Source organism: Molothrus ater, chromosome 14, assembly GCF_012460135.2.
Source record: "Molothrus ater isolate BHLD 08-10-18 breed brown headed cowbird chromosome 14, BPBGC_Mater_1.1, whole genome shotgun sequence".
Taxonomy (NCBI): domain Eukaryota; kingdom Metazoa; phylum Chordata; class Aves; order Passeriformes; family Icteridae; genus Molothrus; species Molothrus ater.
The window spans coordinates 5,056,879-5,083,464 of record NC_050491.2 but is presented as its reverse complement, the minus strand read 5'-3'; the positions used below and the strand labels follow the sequence as shown (position 1 = coordinate 5,083,464).

The following is a 26,586-nucleotide window of genomic DNA, read 5'->3' as shown; positions in this document are numbered from 1 at the left end:
CAGAAACCAGCAGCAATACACTTTGAGTGAGTTCTCTTTCATTCTATGCTCAGTTTTTTTCCATGTCTGCCACATTTCTAAATTCATTTATGAAGTACAAATAGTTATGCTAAAATGAGCTAGATACATACCAAGAGTACTTCTTCTCTATTTAATGCAACCTACTGCAGAAAGCCCAAGTAAAAGGGTAAGCCCTATCATATGCACTGAGGAGGAAATCTAACAGCATTTCAGTGCCCTCAACAGACTGTCTGGGGAGAATGGATTCTGCCTGTATCTTCAAAAAAATGGATGCAAGAAAAGGCTCTCCTGGGCCAGCAGTAGCTGCGTCAAAGAGAACAAACTGAACATAAAGCCCAGATGTGCTGCAGGCGCTCCCAGCTGTGATCCTGGCACAGGAGGGCACACAGGCACAGCTGCACCCTGTGTCCCTTCCAGCCTGAGGAGGGAAAGGCTGCCCAGAGCAGCCCCCCAAAGCTCTGTGCACCACAAAAATCCCACAGAGCAACTGCTCATAGATTCTTCCTAAAGACTTTGGGGTGCTGGGGAACAGCTGCAACAGCCATTGCCTTATGGCTGACAAACCACATGCCTTGCAGGAAAGCACCATTCCATCTCCTTTCCAAGCTCTGTCTGGTAAACTTCATCCTTTCACCTGTTTGAGATCCTACCCAATGCAGAGGGGTTAAACATCTCCTGAGGAAGCTGGTAGGGGTGAAGTGTTTGCACTGTACAGCAGCACAGAGTCACCTCACCTCTTCTGGCTCAGGTACCTTTTTCCTTGGGGTGCAGCAGAGGTCACAGTGTGCCTATTTTCCATCATTGTGAGCCCAGTCCTCACCAAACAGCTCCATGAAGAGACTGGCCTGTGTCTTTACTGCTTGGTCAGGCACCAGATTTCCTTACCAGTCTGCTGAATCAGTGAACCATGCATGAAGTAGCTACTTTATCCCTTGGACCCAAGTCCAAACCACAACTTGCTCCTCAAGGCACTGGTGCAGGCAGCCACTTCAGCACTAGCCAAAATTTCTAAGGATAAGTCAGCAACATCTAAGGCAGCACAGGCAGAAATCTGCAAGTTAGCTCCAAAAATGCAAGCAGAACAGTTTTATTGCCCAGATTTTGCAATGTGATTTATACATCTCAGCCTGGGGGGGGTCTATCAGCTCTCCCTCTGAATTCCAGTGCAACGTGGAGCACAAATTCTGTGTCGAATCTGAGCCTGTGCAAACCAAGCCCACATGAACTTGTCCTCATGTGACTGCTTATGTATTGAATCCAGCAGCTTTCTTTCCCATGTCAAATAGAGAGCACAGAGAGTTTAAAATAATAGTAATTTCAAAAAAATCCTAAGTTAATTGATTAAACCAAATCCAATTTCAATGTGGATTATATTACCTAGGGGAAATGTAGCAGGCCTGTGACACATGAAAATTTGTTTCTAATAGATATTCTTGTTATATTCATGAGGAGAGAAAGTATATTTTCCCTATTTTATCATTTTTTGGTTTTTGTCATAGCCTTTTCCCAAGGCAAGCTTCTTCAAAATCAGTCCCTGTAGCACCCAGACAACCAGAATCATATTCCACTTCTAAAGCAGGCAAAAACTCAGGAGAAATTCAAATACCTGGAACATGCTTTTCCTTGCAGTACAGCACTGAAAGCAAAAACCACTTCATAAAATAGAAATGAAATGTTAAATCTCTGTAAGACTGCGTTCTAAACAAGCACAAAAGGCAACACAGCAAATGGAAGTGGTCATACAATTCTGCCCCTGCCTCGAATGTCTCTTTTTTAAAGCACATTTAAAGAGTTCTACAAAAAAAATTTTTCTTCACATAATTCTCAGTATTACAGAGTCATTTTGCCAAAATTTTGTGTTTTCTTCCCTATTTTACTGCTGCTTTACTTATTGTGCTTTATCAAAGCAATACAAACGTGTCTTCTGTTATGCCTACTCCTCATTTACCAAGACTTCAAACTTGCCAGCTCAGTACCAGCAGCAGCCCAGCTGTGGCAGAGAGCAGCCCAGCCTATAAAGGCTGGGCAGGATCAGTAAATACCTGGCTGAGAGCCTGCCTCCAACCCTGTGCAGCTCCACTTAGACCATTAGAGGCCTTGAGAGAGTTCCACTGCAGCGACCTGCAGCGCAGCCGTGCGCTCTGAGCTGGCCGGGCTCCCCGTGCCGGGCTGTGCTAATGCTGCTGTCTGCTCTGTTTACACAGCAGTTTTACAGCACCACTTGTCCTGGTATTGCTGTTATCAGCACTTTGACAGGGACACAGCAGCAGTGGAGAGGGGTGATGCTCTGAAAAATGACTGCTCCCACCAGCTGCAAGGAAAGGCTTCCATTTCCAGTTATTCCGCTCAGGCATGCAGGCCAGGTAAATTAATTTGAGTATCCTCTTTAAAAAAAAAATAAATTCTAAATGAAAATTGGAGTAACACTATTATTCATTCAGACACAGTCAAGAGCCATGTTGCTTACCTATGGATATGGTCCAAACTGCAGCAATTTTCATAATGGCCTTGGTGCGGGAATTGAAGCGGCTGTGCTCAATGGGATTGCGAATTGCTACGTACCGATCAAGAGAGATGGCACAGAGATGCATAATAGATGCAGTTGAAAAGAGCACATCTAGGGAAATCCATATAGGGCACAACTGTTTAGGCAAAGGCCAAGCATAATCTGAAACATAGAGAGAAAAGAAATGAAAGGAAAAAAAGGAAAGGAAGTAATTTGGGAAGCTAGGCCATCATTTCTGAGGAACCGTTGGGATAGTTTAGGTCTGTGACACCAGTAAGGGGCACGTGCATGAGGGGTGGACAGGAAACCTCTCATGGGACTTCTCTATGGGAAATTCCTGGCTCTGGACACTCCATAAGCCCATAGCCAGTTTCCAAACATCTGGTTTCTGTGACCAGTAACTAAAGGGCAGTGCCTGCAAGTGACCATTTTAGCACTCTTCCCCACTCTTAACATTTCTTCCATATCATCACAAAATCAAATATTACATTCCTTTATAACTCACTCATCACATGGTTTTCATGGATTGCAAAGCATTTTGTGGCATTAACTTGACTCAGATCCTTTCTAAAACTTCCTTGATGTATGAGTCTCAGTTTCTGTCTGCTGAGGAGAAAGGTAGCAGACAGTTTTTGTGCAGTCTATCACATAGCTAAGTGACACTACTTCACCTTTTCTCCCCAGGTAGTGTGCCTTGATATCAAAGGAATACTTGCCTCCTTGCAGAGATGCTGGGACTGAGTGGCTGAAGTTCAAAAACTGTTTTGAAGGTAGATGGGGTGTTATTCTTTACAGAAACTATGTTAGCAAACAGAACAGACTCAATGGCCACATCTGACAGCAGCTGGCACACAGCTCATTTGGGTGCCTGCACTTATTAAACAGTTCACTCAGTGCTGAAGTACAACTTGAGAATAAAAGTGATCCAGAAAGATCCTCAAAGGCCACTGATACTTAAATCAAAGCTCAGAGAAAATTGATTTGTGAATGATACCCCCATGTCAGTGTCCAGAATGGATTGTGTGAGATCAATAACATGTCCTGCCAAGCTCTGGGCTACTTACCAAAACAAATCTAGAGTATCTATAGCAGCTGAAAACATGAGAGACTTCATAATAGTTGAATAATGAGATATTCTTGTGTCTTCATTCAGAACATGAATGTCTAAAGCAATTTTGAAGTTTACCCCAAGGATCAGAATCATCACTCTGTAGAATCAATGTTATATTAAGAATGGCGCAGCTCCATCCTACTGATCTCAAATGGAAAGGATGAAACTATTAGTCTCAGAAATCATGGTTTGAAACAAATTACCCAGCCAAGAGAGACCCAGAATACCTTCATGCTGAAACCTGAGATTAACTGAACCAGAGTAAATTATTATGAAATGTCCCAGAGAAGCCGAGGAACCTTTCACAAAGAGCACAGCACAGAGAGATGGACACATTAGCTCATTTTACCAGTGGGAAACAAGCAGATGAAATGCTAAGTACTCACCAAACCCACACAGCCAGACCTCAGCTCTGGGGAGATAAGCCACTCATTTCAGGGAGTGTGCACCATGTCTATTAAATGGCCTGTGAGTGGACTGAAATCCACAGCAGCAAGCATTTGAGAGGTCCCTGTCAAAGGGAACTAAGTACAGCACTTTGTGGCTGGAGCATCTTTACTTTAAAAGGCACCTCTGCTGTACAAATGAATAGAGCTTGATTAAATATGACTCAGCCCCTTTATAACACTAGGATCAAATTCTCTGCCTCTTGCTCACTTCACACTTTGTTATAGCTGAGGACATCGTTGCCATCAGCCTGCAATTGAGCTCAGAGCTGCAGCCAAGCACACCTTGGATTTGCTGGGCGATGCCTCAGTGAATGCTCTGGGGAAGAACAAGTCAGAAATCCTACAAGTGGGAGCTGTGCTCTCTGTACAGCCTCAGGCTCTCACTGCCAACCCACACCAAAGCAGATCCAGCACACTTTACCCCTCAGCACTCCATCTTTGTGCTCAGGCTGAGCTGAACCGGGAGCACAAAGCCCTGAGTGTGCCCCGATGGAGGGAGCAGTCCCTGGGAGCTTGGGCAGCGCGATCATGAGTGCGCAGCAGCCGCTGCAGAGGGGAGCAGTGGCATTGGTGGCTACTCCCCACATCAGGCAGATGGCCAGGAAACCCCAGTGTCTCCAGGAAAAGGCAGCCAACCTCCAGGCTTCCTGTGCTGGGAGCCTCTCCGGGCTGAGCCGCGCTGCTGCAGTGGGCACAGCCTGATTCCTGACATTTGCCAGACCTGGAAGAGGTTTCTACAGCAACCACCTTTCCAGCATTATTGAATGATGAGCAGCCTCTCTTACCTCTTCCTTCAAGCCTTCCAAACACTTCCAGTGACTGATTCCCCCGAGAACAACCTCTGCTGCTGAAGTGAACTCATCCCAACCCAGCAGCCACCAGCGTGGGGACAGGAGACATCCCCTGCTGCCAGCCCTGGCCCTGCAGGAGCCACAGACACCAACACACCCCAGCCATGCTGCCCTCAGTACTGCCCAGGCAAACTGGCAGGATGCTTTTGAGGATAAAGGTGAGATGAGAGCTCTCCTAATGCCAAATCCTGTTAGCACTTCCTCTCCCACAGCACTCCATTACTTTTCCAGCTGAACAGCCACGAGTAGGCATTTTACTTTCTCAGGAAGTTTCCTAAAATGATCTGCAATAACAAAATGTCACTCTGGAAATTTGCAGAATGGCAGCTTGTAACACATCACTGTTGCTCGATAGGAAGGGCATAATATATATTCTAGCTCGAAATGTAATTATTTTTAAGTAAGCATGGTGCATGCCTTTGAAAAACACCTACACAGCCTACAAAGCCAGTAATTTGTAAAAAAAGAAAAACAGCTTTATTCTAATTCTGTTTTGAGTAAATGTACAAAGCATGGGAAATGTGCCCTGTGACTGTGCCAAGATGCAAACAAGGATTTAAAAAAATCTGTTAACAATGTTATACCTTTAAAACAATTTTATCCTCAGAAACACTCTAATTACAGAGGGTAACATTTCTCTAATTTGTGTTCTTTTTTCTCTTATTTCATTTACAAAGAATAGCAATTACCCTATATTTAGAAGAGCAGATGACTGAGTGAAATGAATTCTTGGACCCCAGCACCTCTAAGATATAGTAATTGCATTTCCAGTGAAAAACATTCATCTCAGTCCAAATTTGGCTCCAAGAAAGAAACAGTTCTAAACACCTGCATAAGCAAAAAACCAAAATCCTTTGTAAGAAACACTGATTTTTGTACCTTGAATTAATCTGAAAATCATATATTTAATGCACTGGCAGGTAGAGCAGTGTAGATAGGTAGATAGGAGAGTGCTGGAGGGAATTAGATGACCACAGCAGATCAAAACACAAGTTGGTATTTCTTTACACAGCATGTAATCAAACCACAGATTTTTTTGCCTCCAGATGTTTTGTGGGGGGTAGAAATTTACACTGGCCAAATTAACAGAGAAAAGTGTACAGAAAACTATTGCAATGATATTCCTTTGAGGTCAGTGCTATCTTCTGGTTCTGATCAGAATAAAACAAGCATGCAAAAATCCTTGCAGGAAGGAAACTTCTGCAGAATATTACTTCACCCTCTAGGACTGAATAGCATCCCATGGCATCTGTGGTTGATGTGGTTCCTCCCAGGACACATGGGACAAACACTCATATTTAACCAGGAGTCATGGTCCCCAGGTGGGATTTCATCTCCTGCCCCAGGATGAAGAAGCAAACCACAGCTTCTTTGTGTCACTGAAGAGCAGAGATGAGCACAAACTGCTGGCAGAAAAACAAAGACACTCAAAGGCATTTTGGCATAGTCACAGACCATCTCTCTGTGGAGTTAATTTGCTGTCAGATAAGAGTTCCTTACATTTCTTGTGTTTTTCATCAAGGAAGATGGCAGCTATGCAACTGAGTCACTTTTGTCAGAGCTTTATGCATATGGGTAAAAAGAGTTGCTTAGCACTGTTATTGGCATTGTACTGTTCAGTGCATGAGAGTCAGAATTACCAGCTACTCTAGAAGGAGGTGACTGAACAAAACACAGCAAATGGAAGCAAAATTAATTAAGTCAAATGGTAAAACAGAATTATTCCAGATTGTAGGAGAATGGTTGTACAGAAAAAGAAAAAAAAAGTCTGCTTCTTGTACATGTTCAGTACTTCTACAATGCAATCTGCTCCAGGATATGTCCTGGGAAAATCTAGTATAACACCTAGGACAAATCTGGAATAACCTGCTTACACAACAATAAAGTGAAGAATTATGTAAAATTTATCTCTGTATCTTCAAGAATTTTTCATGAGAAACTCACAGCAATCTACATCAGTCATTCCTTTTCCAGCCATGAACAGGAATTTGGAAAAGGTTTCAGCACACATTTGCTGTGTTTAACCAGTGCCTTGTATGTATTGGGATGGACAAAAGGATAAAAAACATCCTTCAAAATGACACAGGAAGAAAAACTATATATTTTGTCTCATTATGACATTTGACATATATGCACACTGTATATACTATTTATGTAAAAGAAAGAGAGCTAACACGTGCAAAATAAGTACTAAAGATGCTTATGTGTTCAAAAGCCTTTTTAAAAATGTTCATTGGGTTGGCTAAAAACTAAAATATGTGCAGTATTTCTCATTTTAGGCTTCTGATATTTACTGCATTTACAATTCACTTTTAACTACCTTAAAGAATTGACTGAAAAAAGGCAGCAGTTTGAGTAAATAAATCCCAGTACAAAGCAGAACCTCCCAGCAGTTAAAATGGCAACACTGTGTGTGCTTGAAGCACTTTTTATCATCCTGCAGCTGCCACAGGTCCGGTTCAGGCCATTCACTGCCCCACTGCTCTGCAGAGTGCTCTGACCCTTGGAAAGGTCAGCAGAAGATCCAGGAGATGCCTCAGATAATTCCCTGGGAATTCCAAAACCAGCAGAGTGCCCCAAGCAATGACAGCTCTCACTTGGGTTTCCTTGCAGCATCAGACAATGCAAACAGCAACCCAGGACAGACCCCAAACCTGTCACTTTCTGAGGGGTTTTGCTGCTTTTGAAGGTTCTTTCACACATGCCAGGGAAAGCCACTGTTGTGGTTTGTAGAATAAAGCCTACACTTTCCCACTGCTTTTTACCCCCACTGCACCATTGATGCAACTGAAGAAATTTGTACAAACCAGACTTTCCAGTGCTCACTTTAAAGGTTCATAGCTGCCACAGGCTTTACAAAAATAGAAAGCAATTATATACAGTTTTAACATTATAGCATTGCATTATTCCCAAGGGAATGAAAGAGTTTAAATTATTCTCTTCTCTCTCTCTTATCTAGGAAGTAAAGCATTTCTAAGTCTGAAATACCACACCAGGAAGTGTAAAGCTACGTTATCTCTTTTCTGCTAGTTTGTTTTCCTCAAATTTACATAGACAAATGACTCAGAGACATCCATATCCCTCTGAGAGTCACACACCCAAGGGTGCTGAAAATCTCCATCATGCCCAAGAACTACAGAACATTTTGCTTGGTGCCCCACAGCCATCAGTGTTTACCACTGTCCAGAGAGGGGCTCAGGGACATGCAGCCTCCTGGCTAAAGCAGCAGCTCATCTCAAGGGCAGCACTGCCAATCCTTTTGATTTCATCATCAAGAGAGTGGAATTTAAAGTTTTTCCAATATACTGAACTCCTGGGCATCAAGTTACATGAGAAATTTTGTTTACCTTTAAGTTTCTAGTCTGCATTTTTCTAGAGCAAAAGAAGGCTGTCCTAAGGCTCTCCGGATCCCTTAAACATCACATGTTCCAGCAGAGCCATGCACAGGGACATAACCTACACACAAAGAATGATGGTGACTTTTAGGAGAAGGACTCTGTTATTCAGTGCTGCAAGTTCAAAAAGGCCTGAGTGTCCCAAGGGGTTCTGAGCAGAGGATGGGCTCTCAGGTGATGGGATGGCCAAAGGAATGGAAGAGACCACCAAGCAGAAAAGCAGGTGATGGGATCAGTGTCCAGGGGGACACTGCTGGCACCCCACACTTGGCTTGAACATCTGGGAGTTGAAGATGCTGCTTTGCCATAGTGCAACACCACACTAAGGATTTATTTGGATCTGTGCCACTGCTCACACCCAGCTGGGCTGTGACACTCTGCCTGAGCTTGGTTTTCCCCTGAGCTGTTTGTTGTTACAGCTCCTGGAGCTGTCAGCACGGCAGGGAGCAGCAGGAAATGGGCATGGAGCAGTGTGGTCTCCTTTGGAAACCCCTCACCATTAAAGGGAAATTCCAGAGGAGCTGAATGTGCCTCCAAAGATATTTTGGTTCTTGTCTCACAAGTTGCAGTGATTAATTTATGTGACTGTATTTTATTGCAAATTGCACTCACATGGTGTTATAAGAATTTTAGCTGTTAGATTTTCCTTTCTATCCAGTATAGCAATGACTTGCAGTCTTGACAGGATGTGTAAGAAAGAAGGAAAATTAAAGCTAGAACAGATATAATTATCTGAGCTAGGGAAAGGTTGCTTGAATACCATTTAAGTAATATTTTAAATGCAAGGAGCCAGCTTTCCATATACTATACTTTAAACAGCCCTGTTAATAAAATGGGATGTTTGCTAAGAAGCAATCCTAGTGAATGTTGTTTTCATCCCAATGTCAGCATCTCTTCTCTTATGGAAGTATAAAATTACTCTGGTGCAATTTGTCATTCCATAAATCCATGTGTTATATTAATTTTTTCATTTATTGGCAGAGACTAAAGTTATGTTTGAAGCCAGAGGATAAATTTCTAGGCTCAGTGCTGTTCTCTGCTCACAGTTGAAGCATCTGTAGCTGCATCTGGAATTTTTGCATTGAGTGATATGGACAGTTAACAGAGCAATGGCACAATTAATTGAATTGTTTCAGCAAGTTCATATAAAGGGTTCCTTCCAGCCTTTTAATTCCAAGAGAGCTGTGATCTCTTCACACACTTCTGAGCTACATGTTCTTCACAGTAATTGATCTAAATGAAACCACTGCCTAATAAAATATCCATATCAGTAAACATTTTCTATCCACTGATGTTCTGTATGTCAGCACAGCATCAGGAGAGCATCCTCTCCTTCAATTTCCTTCATGCAGCTCATAGATCAGCCTTCACCTGTTATTTAAACGCGTAATAAAGCAACAGCTGGATGAACACCACACTGGAAAGTAAGCCCACAAGCAAACACAGACCTCACACAAATACCTTCTAAACATGAGAATATAAATATTTCCAAATAATCTGTCTCATTACAAAGTGCACAAACGCGTGTCAGTAACAGGTGGTTTTCCTCGGTTCTGATGAAATTGAGAAAGATCCATTATCATAAGAAATATCTGCCAAAGCTTGCAGATCATCTGAGGAAACTAAAATTCAGAACTGAAAATGATGTGGCATTATTCAATTACAGCTGTCTGCTGAGCAGAAGCCATCTGCTTGAACTCAGAGTTCCTAACACCAAATGAAGTTTTTAAACTCTGCCTCAATCCTAGGACTGGCTCTAGGGCTAGGGAAAGGACACAAAACCATAAAGAGGAAATTTTTTTAGGCATTTGGTTTTATTCCAGCATAACCCAGTGGCAATTCAGATGTCTGTGCTATGCTGACAGCTGCCTGGCAGCCTACATGGGATTAATCCTCCTTCTCAGCTCAGGTTCCCTCCTGACAATGCAGCTGGACAAATTGGCCTCCAGATTATGATAAAATACCTGATATCAGTAAGAGATAAAATATTCCTTGGATATAAAGGGTTCCTTATTCAGAGAACACAGATCTGCCATCTTTCACTAGCCAATATTTTTATTGGCTAGTGAAATCTTCCAGGGAAATGACAAATTTGATAAGAATTTGCATACTCACTGCAAACTTTGTTCTGCAAACCAGCAGTGCTGGCTTTGAGCATAGGATGCAGATGTTTGGTCTGCTACACCTGGCATGTCCACTCAGTATTTCTTCCCTATGTCTTGGGATATAGAGCCTGATGTGAGGTCTGCTGTTTGAAAAGTGTCAGTGATTTTTCCTCCCTCTTGCTGCAGGCTGCTTGATGTGCCCAGGATGTGATCCTTGTTCTGCCCCCATTCAGTGCAGCCCTGCACCTGCTCAGCCCTGTGCCAAAGCAGAGTGTAACCCACACTCAAGAGCTTTGGGGAATTTAGGGATATTGAAGGAGTTCAGTGAATCAGCTTTCCCATTAGGGACAGTGGGTTAATGCTCTGCTGCACTTCATGCCAGTGGGAGGCACAGTTTGCTGCCTGATGAGGTCAAAACCCAGTACAAGCAGTTGGTGAGACTGATGCTGGCAAGAAACCACTTCAGCCAAAGGAAAGAAGCCATATTTTGATCGTGCTTAGAGATAATAATTTTCATTCTTGGTATTTCTCAGGATTTGCAAAACACATGCCACATTTAGCTTCCTCCAAGGAAGCTGATTCCTCCATCTCTAAGTGATTATACAGCTAGGAATGCCAGTGTGAGAGTGTTCCACAGCAGCCACTGCCAAAAGCAATTATTTGGGGGTTGCTAAGAAGCCAAGAAATTCTGGTCCTCATCCTTAGTGCCATCTACTGTCCTGCTGTCACTGCATCCCTTAGGTGCACACCTCTGATGCCTTGTGAAGGCTGACCTGGAACAGAGACTGGATGGAGTTAAAGAATAAAGCAGGGATTTATTAAAAGGCCTCAATGGATCCACCCTGGGCAGCACAAGAGCCCAGCCAGGGCTACACCCAAGATGAACCAAAATGGTCACAAAATGCACAACAAAAGTCATGGGGTCTCTCACTTTTATAAATCCTGGTCCATTTGCATATTGGAGTTAATTGTCCAATTACAGCTTTAGCTCATGAAGTCCCATCCTTCTTGTTTTTCTCTCTCCAGTCCACGTTGTTTGTGCTCTTGGGCCTGAGATTTGGATCATTTGTCCTTGGTCCCCAGCTGGAGAAGGAATTGCTTTGTCTCCCAGCTCTGTGAGGAGAGCTCACCATCCCATAATATGAAGCTCAGAAGTACACACTAGAGCAGCACAGAATCTGAAAAGTATAAAAGCTGAAACCTGAGGCATCACCTCCCACTTGCAAAGCATTTCTGCCCCTGTGCCCAGACCTCTCCTGACCAAGACCAGACTTTTCATTACAGCAGAAACATCAGGCTGGAGCTCAGCACACTGGGAACAGCACCTGCAGGGGCTCTCTCAAGGGAATAATAATAATAATAATAGCTCCTTTGCTAGTGAACACTGTTCCATGTGCAGTAATCTCAAGAAGTGTGTGAGCATGTGAGCAAGTGTCACTTCTCGAGGAGTTTGTTGGTCACCATGCTGCAGCTCAGCAGAGAAATCTGTGCAGGTGCAACATGCCCCAATTAAAAGGCAGCACAAGGAAGATCATGGTCATTCCCTGAAACAGGAGTGGAGGACAATTCATCCTGTGTGTAAACAAGACACAGACATTTAATTAAAGAACTCTAACAGCAATCTAGAAAATGCCTGTATTGCTAATCAGTTCTGTACTCTATAGCAATAACCTGCTGAACCATGCCTGCGTGCAAAATACGCCCAGTTTGCAGCTAGAAATGCACAGTTATCCATGAGGATTCTTGATGTGTGGTGTGACCCAGCCAAAAACTCAGGGAATTTTGCTGATAACTGTCTTTTAACTGAAGAATAAGATGTAGAAATGAGAGGAAGCAAACAAGTGCCACTGTTATTTAACTACTTGATCTCTTTTCAAATCTTGAACAATACCCAAAAAATATTATTTCAGTAGCCCTTATCTTCCAGCACAATGTTTCAAAGTCTGAAGTTAACATCAGTTACCTAGCAGTCCTTCTCCACTTCTTCCCCATTTTCCCATAATTCTTAGATGTTTCCTCATTTTGCCACACCATGGAAACCCTGGAGGCTTCTTTCACAGGCCTAGAAAATAATTTTCCACAAGGAGACTAGGTCTGAAAGCTTTATTGGCTGATGATCCTGCCAGGGAGCTCATTTCTCTCAGCAGCACAGGAGGCTTTCCTAGACAGCCCAGACACCCACAGGACATGGGCAGAGACAGCAGAGAGCTCCTGCTGCAACGCCCCCACCCCATGGTAGCAAAAAGTACCAACATTAAAGGCTCACGATGGGGAGTGTGGGCAGAATCGTGGCTTGGGGATGTCTCTGCATCAAGCCTTGGAGGGAAGAAGGCCTGCAGCCCTCACCTTGGCATGTGGCAGTGCTTCCCTTTGCACCTGCCAAGGCCTGCAGGGTAATTCCATCTTCAGCCCAGGAGCACCAGAGCCACAGATGAGAGGGGGCTCAGCTGCTGGTCCTCTTGCAGGATTCTCCATTCAGACTAGCAGGGAATCAGCCTCCCAAACGATATGATATGATATGATATGATATATATGATATGATTGATATGATATGATGCTCAGATAAGGCTGGCTTGTCCCAAGCCCCTTGCTGTGAACAGAGCAGGTCACCCTGTCACAAGCACCCAAGCATCCAAAGCAGCCCTGGGAATCCAGGGGTCTGGGAAGGCTGTCTGGGGATGAAGAACTGGGCTCCTGCAACCCTGCTCACCCCATGCCCTCCCAGAAGAGCTGTTACACCCCAACCAGCCTGATGAAACATGATTTTAAATCATCCCTTTACTCCAAGCAACAGATTTGTCATTTACTGTCACAATCCAACTGGTAAAACCATGTAACTTGACATTGAGGATTTCCATGATTGTAAGCATTTTGTGCACGCCCTGTTACTAGTTAAAACTGCTCACTTCTCTCAGTCTGTTATGAAAGAAGTTGGATGTGATTTAACCTAAGGTTATGCTGTTTTCCTACTGCAGTGCTTACAGCCCATAATATGCCCACTTGTCAAACTGTTGGATGAGGACACATAAGAGACAACTCAGCACAGCTTTTCTCACAGATGCAAAGGTTTAGAAACACTTCAGACTAAGCTATCACATGTAACTCCATCCTCACATCCTGAAATTCAGGTGGCATTTCTCAGCCAACAAGAAAACAAACAGGCAGCAACACCAGTCCTGCCTGACTTTCTGTCTCTCTCTCACAAATGATGCAAATACCCAGTTTTGAATCCTGAGAAGGATTCAAAAAATCTGCTGAAAAAAAATCTGCAGTTCAGGACAAGTGATCCCATTTCCCATAGCAATGTTTTGGCATGTGGACCCTATTACCCATGGGTAACATCAGAGAAAGTGAAAGTTAACATGTCACCACCCTCTGGGTGCAGTTGTACTCCTCTGGGTTTTGCAGAAATTGTGGGCCTATTGTAAGGTCCATTCACATGAAGTAGAAGTTTAATTTAACATGGATAAATGAAGCGTGGGCGTACTGATATATTAGAAAGAATACTATTACCCAGAAAATTATAGTGGTCTCATGAGGTGGTAAAGGAAATTAAAGAAATTATATTTAGTTAAGTTATACCATTGGGGGTTTTGATAGGCTTGTTTTTGCTTTGTAATCAAGTGCAACATTATTTTATTATCATGGTTATACTATTATTACTGTGTAATCTCGCCCTTGATTACAAATCAAACCCAGTGATAACTACAATAATAAAATAATGTGTTAACATAATAATCTAGCTAAACATAATAAAATAGGTGCTGTTCATCAGGCACAGCCAGCTAAGGGAGGGGACTGTCCCACTCTGCTCTCACTGGGGTGGCCTCACCTTGAGTGCTGGGGACAGCTCTGGGTGCCACAAGGAGAGGAGACTGAGGACAGACCTGACTGGGGTCTGCAGTTCCTCATGAAGGGAGGAGGAGAGGAAGACACTGATCCCTTCTCTGGTGACCAGAGACAGGACCCAAGGAATGGCCTGAAGCCATCAGGGCAGGGTTAGGATGGAAATCAGGAAAAAATTCTTCACCTGGAGGGTGGATGGGCACTGGAAGGCGCTGCCCAGGGAAGTGAACATAGCCCCAAGCCTGAGAGAGCTCAAGGAGCCTTTGGACAATGCTCTCAGGCACATAGTGGGATTTTTGGGGCTTCCCATGCAAGGCCAGGAGGTGGACTCAGTCATCCTTGAGAGTCCTTTCCAACTCATAGGATATTCCATGATTCTAAAATTCTAATTGTTGTCTAAAATTTCACAAACACAAATGAATAATATTAGTGCTGTAGTATAATTAGTTACTCCCAAGCTACAAGAAGCACCTATCCCAATATGGACTAGAAAATCTTGGAAAAATCATTATGAAAAGTAGATAAAGTATGGTGTAAAAGGTATATTTCAAGGACTTCACCCTGAAAGGTTTTTTTTCCTGTATTCATGCTTGTCAACATCAACTTGCTGTGTTCTATGAATCAATTAATCTTGTTCTGCTGCTGTGCATCCTGGATGGACACAGACAGTTGGATTTGAACAAGTGACTCACTGCTCTTGGCTTCTCCTGTGTTAAAATGTAAATCTCCCTTTCTGTTAATTTCAAATTGACTGATCAGAAGAAACCAACAAAAGTCCAACCGGCAAATTCAAAATTTTACCCAACAAATACAAAATTTCAATAGTGGAGTGAGAAGTAATTCCCATTCAGAACAAGTGCACAGGCAGAAGGGCAGAGCTCTGCTGCCTCCCCCAGCCATCAATATTCACAGGTGTCAGATATTGCATTTGCTGGGAATGTCCCCATGAAGGCAGGAATGATGCATCTGACTCCATGTGCTCAGGAGGCTAACTTATGACTTTATAATACTACATTATATTAAAGAATACTATACTAACTATACTAAAGAATACAGAAAAGACACTTACTCAATGCTAAAAAGATAATAATGAAAACTCCTGACTCTTTCCAGAGTCCCAGCACAGCTTGGCCCTGATTGGTCAATGAGTGAAAATAACTCCCAGCAGAATCCAATGCAACAATCACCTGTGGGAAACAATCTCCAAACACATCATGAGCACAACACAGGAGAAGCGAATGAGATAAGAATTGTTCTCTTTTTCTCTGAGGCTTCTCAGCTTTCCAGGAGAAAAATCCTGGACAAAGGGATTTTTTCAGAGAATGTGAATGCCACAGTCAGACACATTTACAGGCTCCTGCCTCCCAAGCAGGTCCAGGGAAAGCCTGTCATGCAGTTTCATATCTCAGCAACACCAAGACCTTTCCATGCAGCTGCTGCCTCTGATTGAGGATGGAAATAGACATTTATAAAAACAAGCAAAACACCGCAATCTTACCAAAAATAAACACGTTGCAAAACAAATTATACATCGGAAGATGGAGAGGTGTTGGTCTGAATAACAACTGGTCTGTCCTGATAACTCCAGCGCTGCAGGAGAACTGAGGCTCCCACCAATGTGTCAACAGGAATGGAAATCAAACCACCCAAAAAAAACAAACATGAGTCAACAGAGCCTTATCAACCACCCTGCCTTGCCCATCAAATCCCACACCTAAGAGCTGATAGAGGAACACTTCATGTTTGTATATTACTGATTGAACTTTCTAGTCCTGAACCTTTTTCATCTAGGAAGCCAGACAGCATCTTGGGTGAGAGATTCACTCAGTGAACCCACTGCTGTCCCCTGTGCTTATCAGACTGTCTGCAGGAAGAGTAAACTTTTCCAACAAGAAAACTTGTTACAAGCAGAAAACACGGAGTGGAAAAATTGAATATATATTTGAAATTAATGCATGAAACCCAAATTTTGATGTAGCATATTTTTAATCACAGCCTAGGCTCCATGACAGGTTCATGCACAAATTCCCCTAATGCATCTTTAATGACAATTTTGGCAGAATATCCAGTAAAGATCCATTTGGTTCCTCTTGTAAATTGTCCATTCAGGAAAAGATTGTATTTTGTCAATGAGGCAGTGTGCAAAATAGTGCAAGGCTGAACAATTGGCATGTGGCCCCTCTCCCATCTATGTAATTTTCATTTAATTTCCATGCAAGCAGATGAATTACAAAGAGCCTGTTTCCCAGCATGTGCTGATAAAACACAAAGTAGGAACTTACTGCTACTTTTACTGCTAGGTGTCAGGGAAGTGAAGTAACTTATGAGGGTATTTTAATGAATAATAGACAACTCTAGAACCAGAATTTCAAGGAATATATTATGTGAATTGGATAGAGACAGTAAAATCATAATTTGCCGAGTAGAATTTAATGATATCAATTCAACTGACGGATGGAAAGGAAGTAGAATGAAAAAGTTGAGTTAATTCTGAGTTAATTACCCAATCCTGGAAAGATGTATAATTTAAACTAATGTTTTACCCTGGAATATTTGTCTTACAACATATTCAGGGGAATGGTAGAGATTTCACCTCAATTCTCTATATTTCTTTGCATGTTGTGTAAAGCAGCTGTCTATAGCTGTACTGGGCCTGCCTAATGGCAGTGATTTTCCCCACATTTTTGAGCACAAAGGCTGAGCTGGCCCATCACATCCATCTCTTCTAAAAGTGCAGCAGACTATTGATCAGGTCTTGGCATTTCACCAGCATTCAGGTTGAGCGCTTAAGGCAAGAAATTATGATATTATTGTATTGATCACATACAGTTACCATGCACTAAAAATAAATCTTACTTATTTTCACACAGTGCTTCCCATAATATAATCCAGCAAAGCACCAAATATGTTAGGATGTACACAAATACACCAAACAGCAAATTGCAGATGAGGCATCCATCTACATCCAATAACAAATTTCCTGAGTGATGAAACAGCCTCAAGTTGTGCCATGGGAGGTTTAGGTTGGATATTACAAAAAAATTCTTCACTGAAAGGGTGGTCAAGCATTCTTTCAATTCCAAAAAAATTCTTCACTGAAAGGCTGCCCAGGGAAGTGATGGAGTCACTGTCCCTGTGAGAGTTCAGAGCTAGGAGGATGTGGTGCTCAGGGACAGGGTTTGCTGGTGCCCCTGGTCCCCCGGTCGTGGCAGGTTTATGCCTTGATTTGATGATCCCAGAGGTCTTTCCCAGCCTGAATGATTCTGTGAACACAGAGCAGACACTGAACAATGCTGAAAGAGCTGTTCAATGTGAATTCCAGACAGAGAACACAAACACAGCTGACCAGCCCTGGGGTTCTGGGTTTTCCCTCCAGGTCTCTGCTATCTGCAGGTGCAGCCAGGGAAATGAAGCCATTTGTTAATCTTTACAGCAGACTGCAATAGGACCATTCCTGGAAAGTGTGGCTGCTCCTTGACAAGTGTGGAGAAACACATCCTACTGACTATTTCCTCAGCCCAATTTCACTGCTGAGAGCAAGTTCTCAGCGTGAGATAATATGTCCCAGATATTTGGTGCATGGAAGTGTTGCTAGATATAGCTGCAGACACCTTCTAGGAAGGAAAACAAGGAGCTTGTGGGTAAGAGAAAGCAGAAACAAAAGCAAAAACTGGTGTGGGGTGTTCAGGATGGGCAGAGTGGCTGAAGCCATTGAGATGCACTCCCCTGTCACAGCTCACTCGTGATCACAGCTGTGTCCTAAAATCTGGGTCACAAATATGATGCTTCTAAGTGGGGAATATTCTGTTTCTCACTTAACTAATGTTAGGGTGAAGATTAGGAGGAGTTGCTGCTCTCTCAGTCAGGTGCAGGCAGCTCCCTGGGCTGCTGGGACACTGCTGGGACATCAGGAGTGAACATTTAACTGGGACTTTCTCCAGATGAGGAACAGACAGGTCAATCTCTGTGTACAATGACACAGGGTAAAATTAACTCAGTCTTGGTAAGATGTTTGCAGTTCTACTAAAATCCTTTCTCTTGATTTAAAAATTTTAAGGATGGGGATGAAACACACCCAAGGAGGACTCTGGGTGTGTCTCACATGGCTCCAGTGCCTGGAGCTGGTGCTGTTCATCCTCTCAGATGAGGCTAAATCTGTCTGTGGGAAACACATTACCTGTCTTCATTTTATTTGGTATCTCCATGATCTGCCTGGTGCCTTTATGAAGCACCAAATTTACTGCTGGAACCATTTATCATCATAGAATCTTTCTTTTTATACATGACAATTCCAGTTTTCTCATTATCTTGTATCAATTTCTGGTTGGCTACAAAGCATAGGAGTTTATATTTCTTTTCAACTAAACCCATAAAAGTTAATTACAATGAGGCAGTGCACTTACAAAACTACTACTGGATCTAACAGGCTATTGTAATAAAAAGTAAATAAAGATTCATGCATTTTAAAGCACATTTAGCTTCACTGATCTAGAAGCAAATTGGGCATGAGAAGATTGCACTGACAGCATTAAAACTGCTGCTGTATTTAAATTGACATCAGTAAAACAGAGATCTATAAAACAGAAATGTAACTATACACATTGCAGATTTTGGGGACTTTACACTCCTGTGAGTTTTAAAACCTGTTGTATCTTCCAAAAATTTTGAGCAAAAGGAGGAAATAAAAACTATAATTGGATCTAAAACTTTATTTGCATTAAATAAAAACATTTAAATGAGTGCAATTCAAAATTATTCTAATGAGTCATTCTTGCACATAAAAGATTTATTTTGGTTGGGCAATTCTCAATTTCACCAAGCAAACAAGACAGACCCATCCAATTTGATGTCTAACATATGAAAAATAGCTCCCTGATTGAATGCAGCACATGAGCTGTGGGTAAACTAGAAAAAGATAAGGCCATACTTCAACAAGTACAATAGGATTTACTCACTGAAGTCATCTGAAGTATTTTAACATTTCCCTTCACCTCTCAGGAGCAGGCAGGGCAAGAGTGGACTCTGCCGGTTTCTCCTCCACATTTGTAGAGGCAGCATCCAAGGAAACACCCTGAGATGCCTGGGTGATGGTTTATGTGGCTTGTGCTTACCTAGAACAGCTTCCATGCTGTGTTTTGGGGTGACACCACAGCCTCCAGGTGAGCTGTGGAGCTGCGAGGGCTGGAAAAATCTTGTCCCCACTCACCAAGAGCACATGGAGGCTTCAGCTGCCCTGCTCTGCTGCTCTCCCTGCCGCTGAGCCTCTGGCTGGGCTGCACCCCCAGCCTCACAGCCTGCAGACATGACTGACCCATGGTGAGTTCTGAGCCCTGCAGAGCTGGGAGAGAGGAAATTCTGGAGCAGCTTTCACTGGATAAATCTGAAAAGGGAAAGCAGCCCAGCTTAGCAGCTTTGGAAGGAAAGTTTCAAAGCTCATTTGCCTCTCAGGAAGTACCAAGGTGAATGGAGGCTCTGTTTTTTCACACTGCAGTGTTGGGATTTTCTATTTAAAAACTGCTTCTTGCAAGAAAGTTAAGGGTTTTGATTTCATAATAAGTTGCTCAGAGATTTGTCCTGGCTTTCTGTTGCTGCACTCTAAAACACACATATTTTGTCCTCAGCTTCCCAAAAAAAGGCAGCTGGAAGGAAAGAGGCTCTGGAAAATGGAAGACATGACTGCAGCAGCTCAGTGTCTTAATGATGCTTGCTAGCAAACAAGGACACAGAAGTCAGAAAGTTCTTTTCAATCCTGCATTCCTGTGGGATCAGGAAACTCCCCTTGTGATCTTTGTGATTGCTCTTTCTTGTTTGAATTATGTAGCTCAGCACAATATTTTTTCTAAGGTGAGTTTGCTTCCTTTATCTTTTAAACATTTTTGTCTTCCAATCAAAACCAATAAAATTAACAAAAAACCCTCAACAGTCTCAGCCAACCCAGAAGAGAGGAGTTCACTCCTTTCCCAGCAGGAAAAGCAAAACACAAGTGTCTCAGGGAGAGCCAGCCTCACCAAGACAACATAAAGAAACGTTTCATGCCAAACCACATTAAGCAAATGGATGCCCACAAAAACACACTTTAGAATCAGGCCCTGCACAGACCAGGAGCACATTTCAGCCCTGAGCTGAGTGTTGCACACTGTGCAGCTCTGGGTGACCTCAGCTGGATCAATGCCAGCTCATTCCTCTCACCTGTATGTTCCACAGAGCTCCAACAGGAGAGTGCCTCGTGCTCTGGATGATGGTGCTGAACCCAAGGAACAGCAATGCCATGAAAGGAGCAGTGACAGGAGAGATTCCTCAGACTCAGAGGAGAGCAGCAAAACATCTCAGACCCTTCTGGCTGAGGGATGCTGCTGCAGTCATGGCCAGGCAGGAAGAGGGTAAAGAGGTTGGAGGAGGCAGAAAACTGCCCTGGCAGAAGTCCTAGGCTCTCTGCATGTCCTGTCAATGTTCCCACCTGGCTTTAGCACAGTCAGAATCTCCCCTCATGGATTTTTTTAGGAAACCATTCCCCAGGTCCCTTATGCCTACAGTTATTTACCTGTAGCCTGATGCCACTGAGCAAAACAGAGGAGCAATCCATCTAGAAAATAAAATCTAAGGTGTTCTGTAGCATTCCTGGTTTTCATACTTAGAGAGGAAAAAAGAAACACATCCTTTTAAATCTCAGAAATCAGGTCTGATGCTCCCATGCAGGTCAGAATAACTGGTTTTGTTCAGGCCTTTCTGCAAGAAATTCTGTGAGAAAACCTGTCAGAGCCATGGAGCAAACAATGAGTCTCTGCAGAATCCCTTGGCAAGCTGTGACAATCTGGGCTACAGATTTTCCTGGGAAAGGCCAGGCTGAGCTCCCAGCCTGGCAGTGCTGCCAGTGCCAAGGCTGTGGCTCACACACACCTGACCTGCCCAGTGCCAGGCTGGGATGCTGGCACAGCGCCTCAGTGCCTGATGTGGAATGAGATGGAGGGCACAGCCAGGGCCTTTGGGATCTCTGCCCCTCTCTGGAGGGCTTATTTATCCAAATCTAACACAATCTGACTCAAAGGGTGTGCAATCTAAACAATCTTAGCCAACAGAGAGCAGCCATACAATCTTCTCCATGACAATCTACTCCAACCTCCTCTCATGATGGAACCTACCAGAAACAGAGGCTGCTGGAAGTGTTTTTGCTCTGCTCATCTGTGCTGGACTGAGCAGCCTGAGCTCCATGGGCAGCAGCCTCATCCTTGGCAGATCACAGGCTAAAAGTCCCATTAACTCACAGCAGGCAAAGGAGCTGGTTACTTGACAGCAAGGGGTTTGGAGGAGCAAAAAAGCATGTTAACAAATGTGGAATGTTTATTGTTCTCTGATGTCTTCTCCTAATGCTGGCAGATTGACAAGATCCTCTTGTCAACAGGAACAAACACAGAGGGGACAGTAAAGAAAATCTCTGCCTGTTCCAAGAAGCCAGCCAAAGTCAGAGCTGGATGATATACAGGTGGCATAGGGTGAAGAAATAACAAGAAAGAGGAAGGTGGTAAAAAAATTAAATAGCAACTGCTCTGCCTTTCTATCTGACAGCAGAATTTGGTCTTCAGAGTCCTATAAACTAATGCTCCAAAATGTGGATAATGGCTGAGCTCAAATGAGTCACAAGGACCTGGCACAGAACTGCCAGGCCCTACCCACAGCAGTAAGCAAGGTGCCATTGAAACTCTCTCTGAAGCTGGCATTGATTTATTCCAAAAATTATCTTTGCACCACAAACCCTCTGCTGCATCATCCAGAGCTCAGCAGCAGAGGAAGCAAGATCAGAGACCTAAGGCAAGGGGGCTGCTGCTTTCCTCCTGGAAATAAGAAAAGGTTTGTCACGTGCAAATGGCCCTGAGCAATGGGCAAGAAGGTGTAGGGAGCAGCTCCTGTGTGAGATGGGGCACTGTTGTAAATTCAGGCAACCCCAACGAGGGGAGAGAATGATGAGGAGGACTCCATCTTATCAGAAGGCTAATTTATTACTTTATGATACTATATTGTATTAAAGAATACTATACTATACTAAAGAATACAGAAAGGATACTTACAGAAGACTAAAAAGGTAATAATGAAAACTCATGACTCTCTCCAGAGTCCTGACACAGCTTGGCCCTGATTGGCCAAAGAGTGAAAACAACTCCCAGCAGAATCCAATGAACAATCACCTGTGGGTGAACAATCTCCAAACACATTCCACATGTGAGCACAACACAGGAGAAGCAAATGAGATAAGAATTGTTTTCCTTTTCTCTGAAGCCTCTCGCTGCCTTTCAGCTTCCCAGGAAAAAAGCCCTGGGTGAAGTTCAGAGAATGTGCACACAGGACACCCTGGGAGCTCAGGCAGAGCTGCTGGCACCACTGCCAGCTGGACACACTGAGCCTTTCCTTGGAGGAAGGTGCTTGCTGGCCACAGAGAGCAGCTCCTGCTCCCCACAGGCTCCAGAGAGCTGCCCAGCTCATGGCTCACGCCAGCAAACTGCAGCTCCATGGCCCTGGAGTGGCTCCTGCTGCTCGGACATGCTGGGTAGAATCTGAGCTTCCCAGAAGGGGTACAGGGTTGGAAATTCATTTTCAGCATTAGAATAAATGTGAAAGTAATCAGATTTTCGCAAGAAGGGAGTTATATTAAAAAATACATATTTTCAAGACAGAAATTCTAGTTTATGACTTAAATAATAGTCTGATACACCCTGGTGATTATGGTGCTACTGGCTAAAGTTTTCATTTTTTGCAACAGATCACCATAAAGCTGGCAGAATGGGCACTTGGGCTCCACATGCTGCAAAGCACTTCACCAGCAACGAGAATAACCCATCCCTCTTCCAGCTTCCCAGTAGAAAGGCTGCAGACAGGGATACACTTCCACAGCCTCAACCAGACAATTGAGGCTGCAATGAGACAAAAGCACTCCCAACAGCTTTGTTTGCCATGACATGCTCCTCAGGATGCCCCCAGAGCAGCAGCCACAGAGAGCCCCATATTTCCCATTTTCCCATAAGGCACCACATGGCAAAACAGAGCCCAGGCTCCCAGGAGCTGCAGGGGAGAGGGGCTGCCCTGGGGAGAGCAGCGGCTTCCAGAGCATCCAAGGAAGAATAACAGCATCCATTTCCAGAAGGAAGGTGCAGAGCTGAACAACATTGAGGAATGTGACCTTCCTGCCCAGAGCTGGGCCGGACAGGACACAACAAAGCTTTGCTGAGAGGCCAGGAGGGACATGAGAACTTTTTATTAATTTTATTATTATTATTATTATTGGTTATTAACCCCAGGTCACTCACAGTGCCTCAGCTAACACACAGCAGGAAGGATTCCAAAATATCCCAGAGGCCAGGGGATAACTGCAGTTGGCTTTACCCAGGAGCTGTAGCCCCAAACACTTGCTCTGACTTTGGCCCCTGCACACAGCAAAGAGCCTGGGCCAGGGTTTGGGGCGGCTGCACTCTCACAGGAGGTGGGGGAAAGACTCAAACCATGCTGTCAGACAAACCTGGGGAATTGCTGACACCTGGGGCACTGCCTGCTCCTCTCAGATGTGGTCACATCCTGCTCACCATAACGCTGCAAATGTACCAGCAGCACAGAGGCCTGCTAAGGGAAGGACAGATTGTCCTGAGGGAGAGAAAAGAGCATCCATACCATCCATACAGAAGACTTATGCCAGGTCTCCATGGAATTTTTTGGGAGGAATTTGCAATTCAAACCAAGGTTTTTACTAAAATCTGAATTTTTATGGGGCTCGTTCTTATTACATTAAAAGTGACAAGCTTTCTAAATCTGTCTGTACAGGTGCAGCATAAGGAGAAAAAACAGCTCAGTTACCAATAAGTACATAACCATCTGCCCAAAGAAGTGATGGCAGGTCAAGTGCTGAACACTGCTATAATTTAATCTACCAGCAGACAGACAGATCTAACACCTGCAGGTGTTAGAAATGAAGAAAAACTGCTTTCCACAAGATCCAAGTACACTCTGTAGCTCTTCTTGCTCTACCCAAATGTAGAGACACTGCTCAAAAGACAATCACAAATCCATCTAATACTTTAACATAAGTAAAATAAACCTCCAAATTGACAACAGCCTGTTTGCAGACAGCAGAGACTTCCCTGACTTGCTTTCCTGACTTTATACCATTTATTTATGGACTGCTGCATTGCTTGCAAGTCTTGTAACCAAAATCCATTCCCAAAAGGAGGAATTCAGCAGAAAGCAAGCCAAGAGATAAGCCTGACCAGGGAAATTTTCCCTGTGCCCTTCCCAGAGCAGAACCTCCCCATCAGTGCTGTGTTTGTTTCACCCAGCACAGCTGCAGCTCCCCATGGAGGAGGTGGAGGTGACCCTTCTCCAGTTTTATGGGCTGCTCTCTTTTGCATCTTTCTCAGCCTGGTGAGGACCAAAGCTTCAGCAGGGTTTAGAAAGGTGTGTATGAGGAAGCCACTTCAGCTAAATCAACATTCCCAGACAAGAGGAACAATCAGTACAAGTGTTACTGGTGACATTTTACTTCATTGAAAATAAACACAAATAAATATAAATAAAATAAAAACTGCTTTAAGCACCATGTCTGCATCATGGGGCACCTGTGCCCACATAAACAGCTTAACTGCACCCATGGTTTTGTACCATTTCTGCCTCCATTCCTGCTCAGCCCTCAACACACCATCGGTGCTAACAAGCTGGTTTTGAGGTTTTTAGCAGAACTACTATAAAACTGTAACATGCCTGTAAAAGAATGTCTAGCAATTTTTTCTATGAAATTAATTGAGACAAAAGGAAAGAAATGGAAAGGAGTAGAAAAAAATTCATGTTAACTTGCTAATTTAGTATAAAGTATTTATCTCAATGGAGAATATTGCACTAGAGCCATAGACAGCCTGGCTGTCAAAAAAGTCCTGGGGATGGGGGTGCTCCATAGATGAATAAGTGAAATTTTATCAGTTAGGACAAAAAAATATATATATCTCAAGTCCAAATGACTGCATCCATCTCATATTGGTGTCATTCTGCAAATATCAAATTTTGCTTCTCATCTTTCATAACAGAAGCATATAAAAATCTTGAGGAGATTTTCAGACAAGACATCACTAAAACACACACATCAAAATAATGAGAAAGAATAACATAAGGCTACAATAAGTTAAATTGCTCTGACAATTTTTGAAAGTAATTCTGCTTTAATAAGACTAGTGAGAAGATGACTTTCAAGTACCATAGAGCACTGTGGCCTTTCCTTCAAAGGGCTTTGCTCTCCTCAGATAATGACACTTTCCTCACTCATCTGGCTTCCAGTCTTTATTGTCCAACATTAAAAGTATAACAAAACAAAAAAAAATTAAATAAACTAGATAAAAAGCCAGACATAAAGTATAGATAATCTCAGATAAAACCAAAAATTACATTAAGAGGAGATTTATGTGTGTGGAGAAAATCCAGCTTTGAATATGACAATTAAAAGCTCTGAGTCAAATGTTTTTGAAGAGGGTGATGCAAATATAGGTTTAATAGATGTAATCACTGCTGAGAAAGGGTGTGGAGCAGCACTCCCTCCTCTTGACAGGTATCATCACCCTCTCCAGTGCTGAGCTCTTGTGCTGATTTCAGCCCTTCAGCCTTTGACTCTCACTTGACCAGAAACCATCAGCTTTCCCCCAGTGCAAGCCAAAGCTGTGCAGGTTCCTAATGCTGTTTCCATCAGGGAATCATCAGAGGGTGCCACATTTTCAGAGGCTCTGAAAAACCCTGCAAGTTAACGTTTAGCTGCCTCCAGATATTTTACCACCAGGGACCCATATTCAATGAGGTACAGAGAGTTTCCATTTAGTATTCCCCCTCCTCTCACTCTAAGCACAATTTAAACCTTGGGTAGCAGAAAAGAAGCTGTTCTATGGATTCAGGGCACATCATACAGAGCTTTCTTTCCCAACAGCAACACAGATACACCACAACTTAATCCCATTTGTCACATCAGGTAAACAGGCAGTTGTTCATGTGGAGAAAATTCAGTAGCAGGACACTCAATATCTCAACTAAAGTTTCCTATGAATCTAATAATCTGGAAAGAAGGTAAATAATGATGGAGTAGGACTTTCAGATTTCAATTATTTAGGTTAGCTGAGGGACTTGGAAAGAGAATAAATGCTGCTGGGTGAGCACAGAGTGCAGCAGCCTAAGGATCCTACAGATAGCAAAAGATAAACTCACCCTTCCTGTTGGACATAAATTTCAATGCACACACCCCAGGTACAAGGTGTCACTGGAGAGAAAAAAATGATCCCCTCTCTGAATTT

The 26,586-nt window shown here is 43.3% G+C and overlaps 1 protein-coding gene across 3 annotated transcripts in view; it reads right to left on the bottom strand.

The window, feature by feature from the left end:
* HTR2C (5-hydroxytryptamine receptor 2C) overlaps nt 1-26,586 on the bottom strand; it is a 218,492-nt gene that overhangs the window by 12,351 nt on the left and 179,555 nt on the right. For 2 of the 3 annotated variants that reach the window (XM_036401894.1, XM_054516298.1), the window contains one exon: nt 2,489-2,689. The exons of the other annotated variant lie outside the window; for it this stretch is intronic. In XM_036401894.1, coding sequence (XP_036257787.1) covers nt 2,489-2,689 — 201 coding nt within the window. The remainder of the gene's footprint in view (nt 1-2,488; nt 2,690-26,586) is intronic. 3 annotated transcript variants of the gene reach the window in all.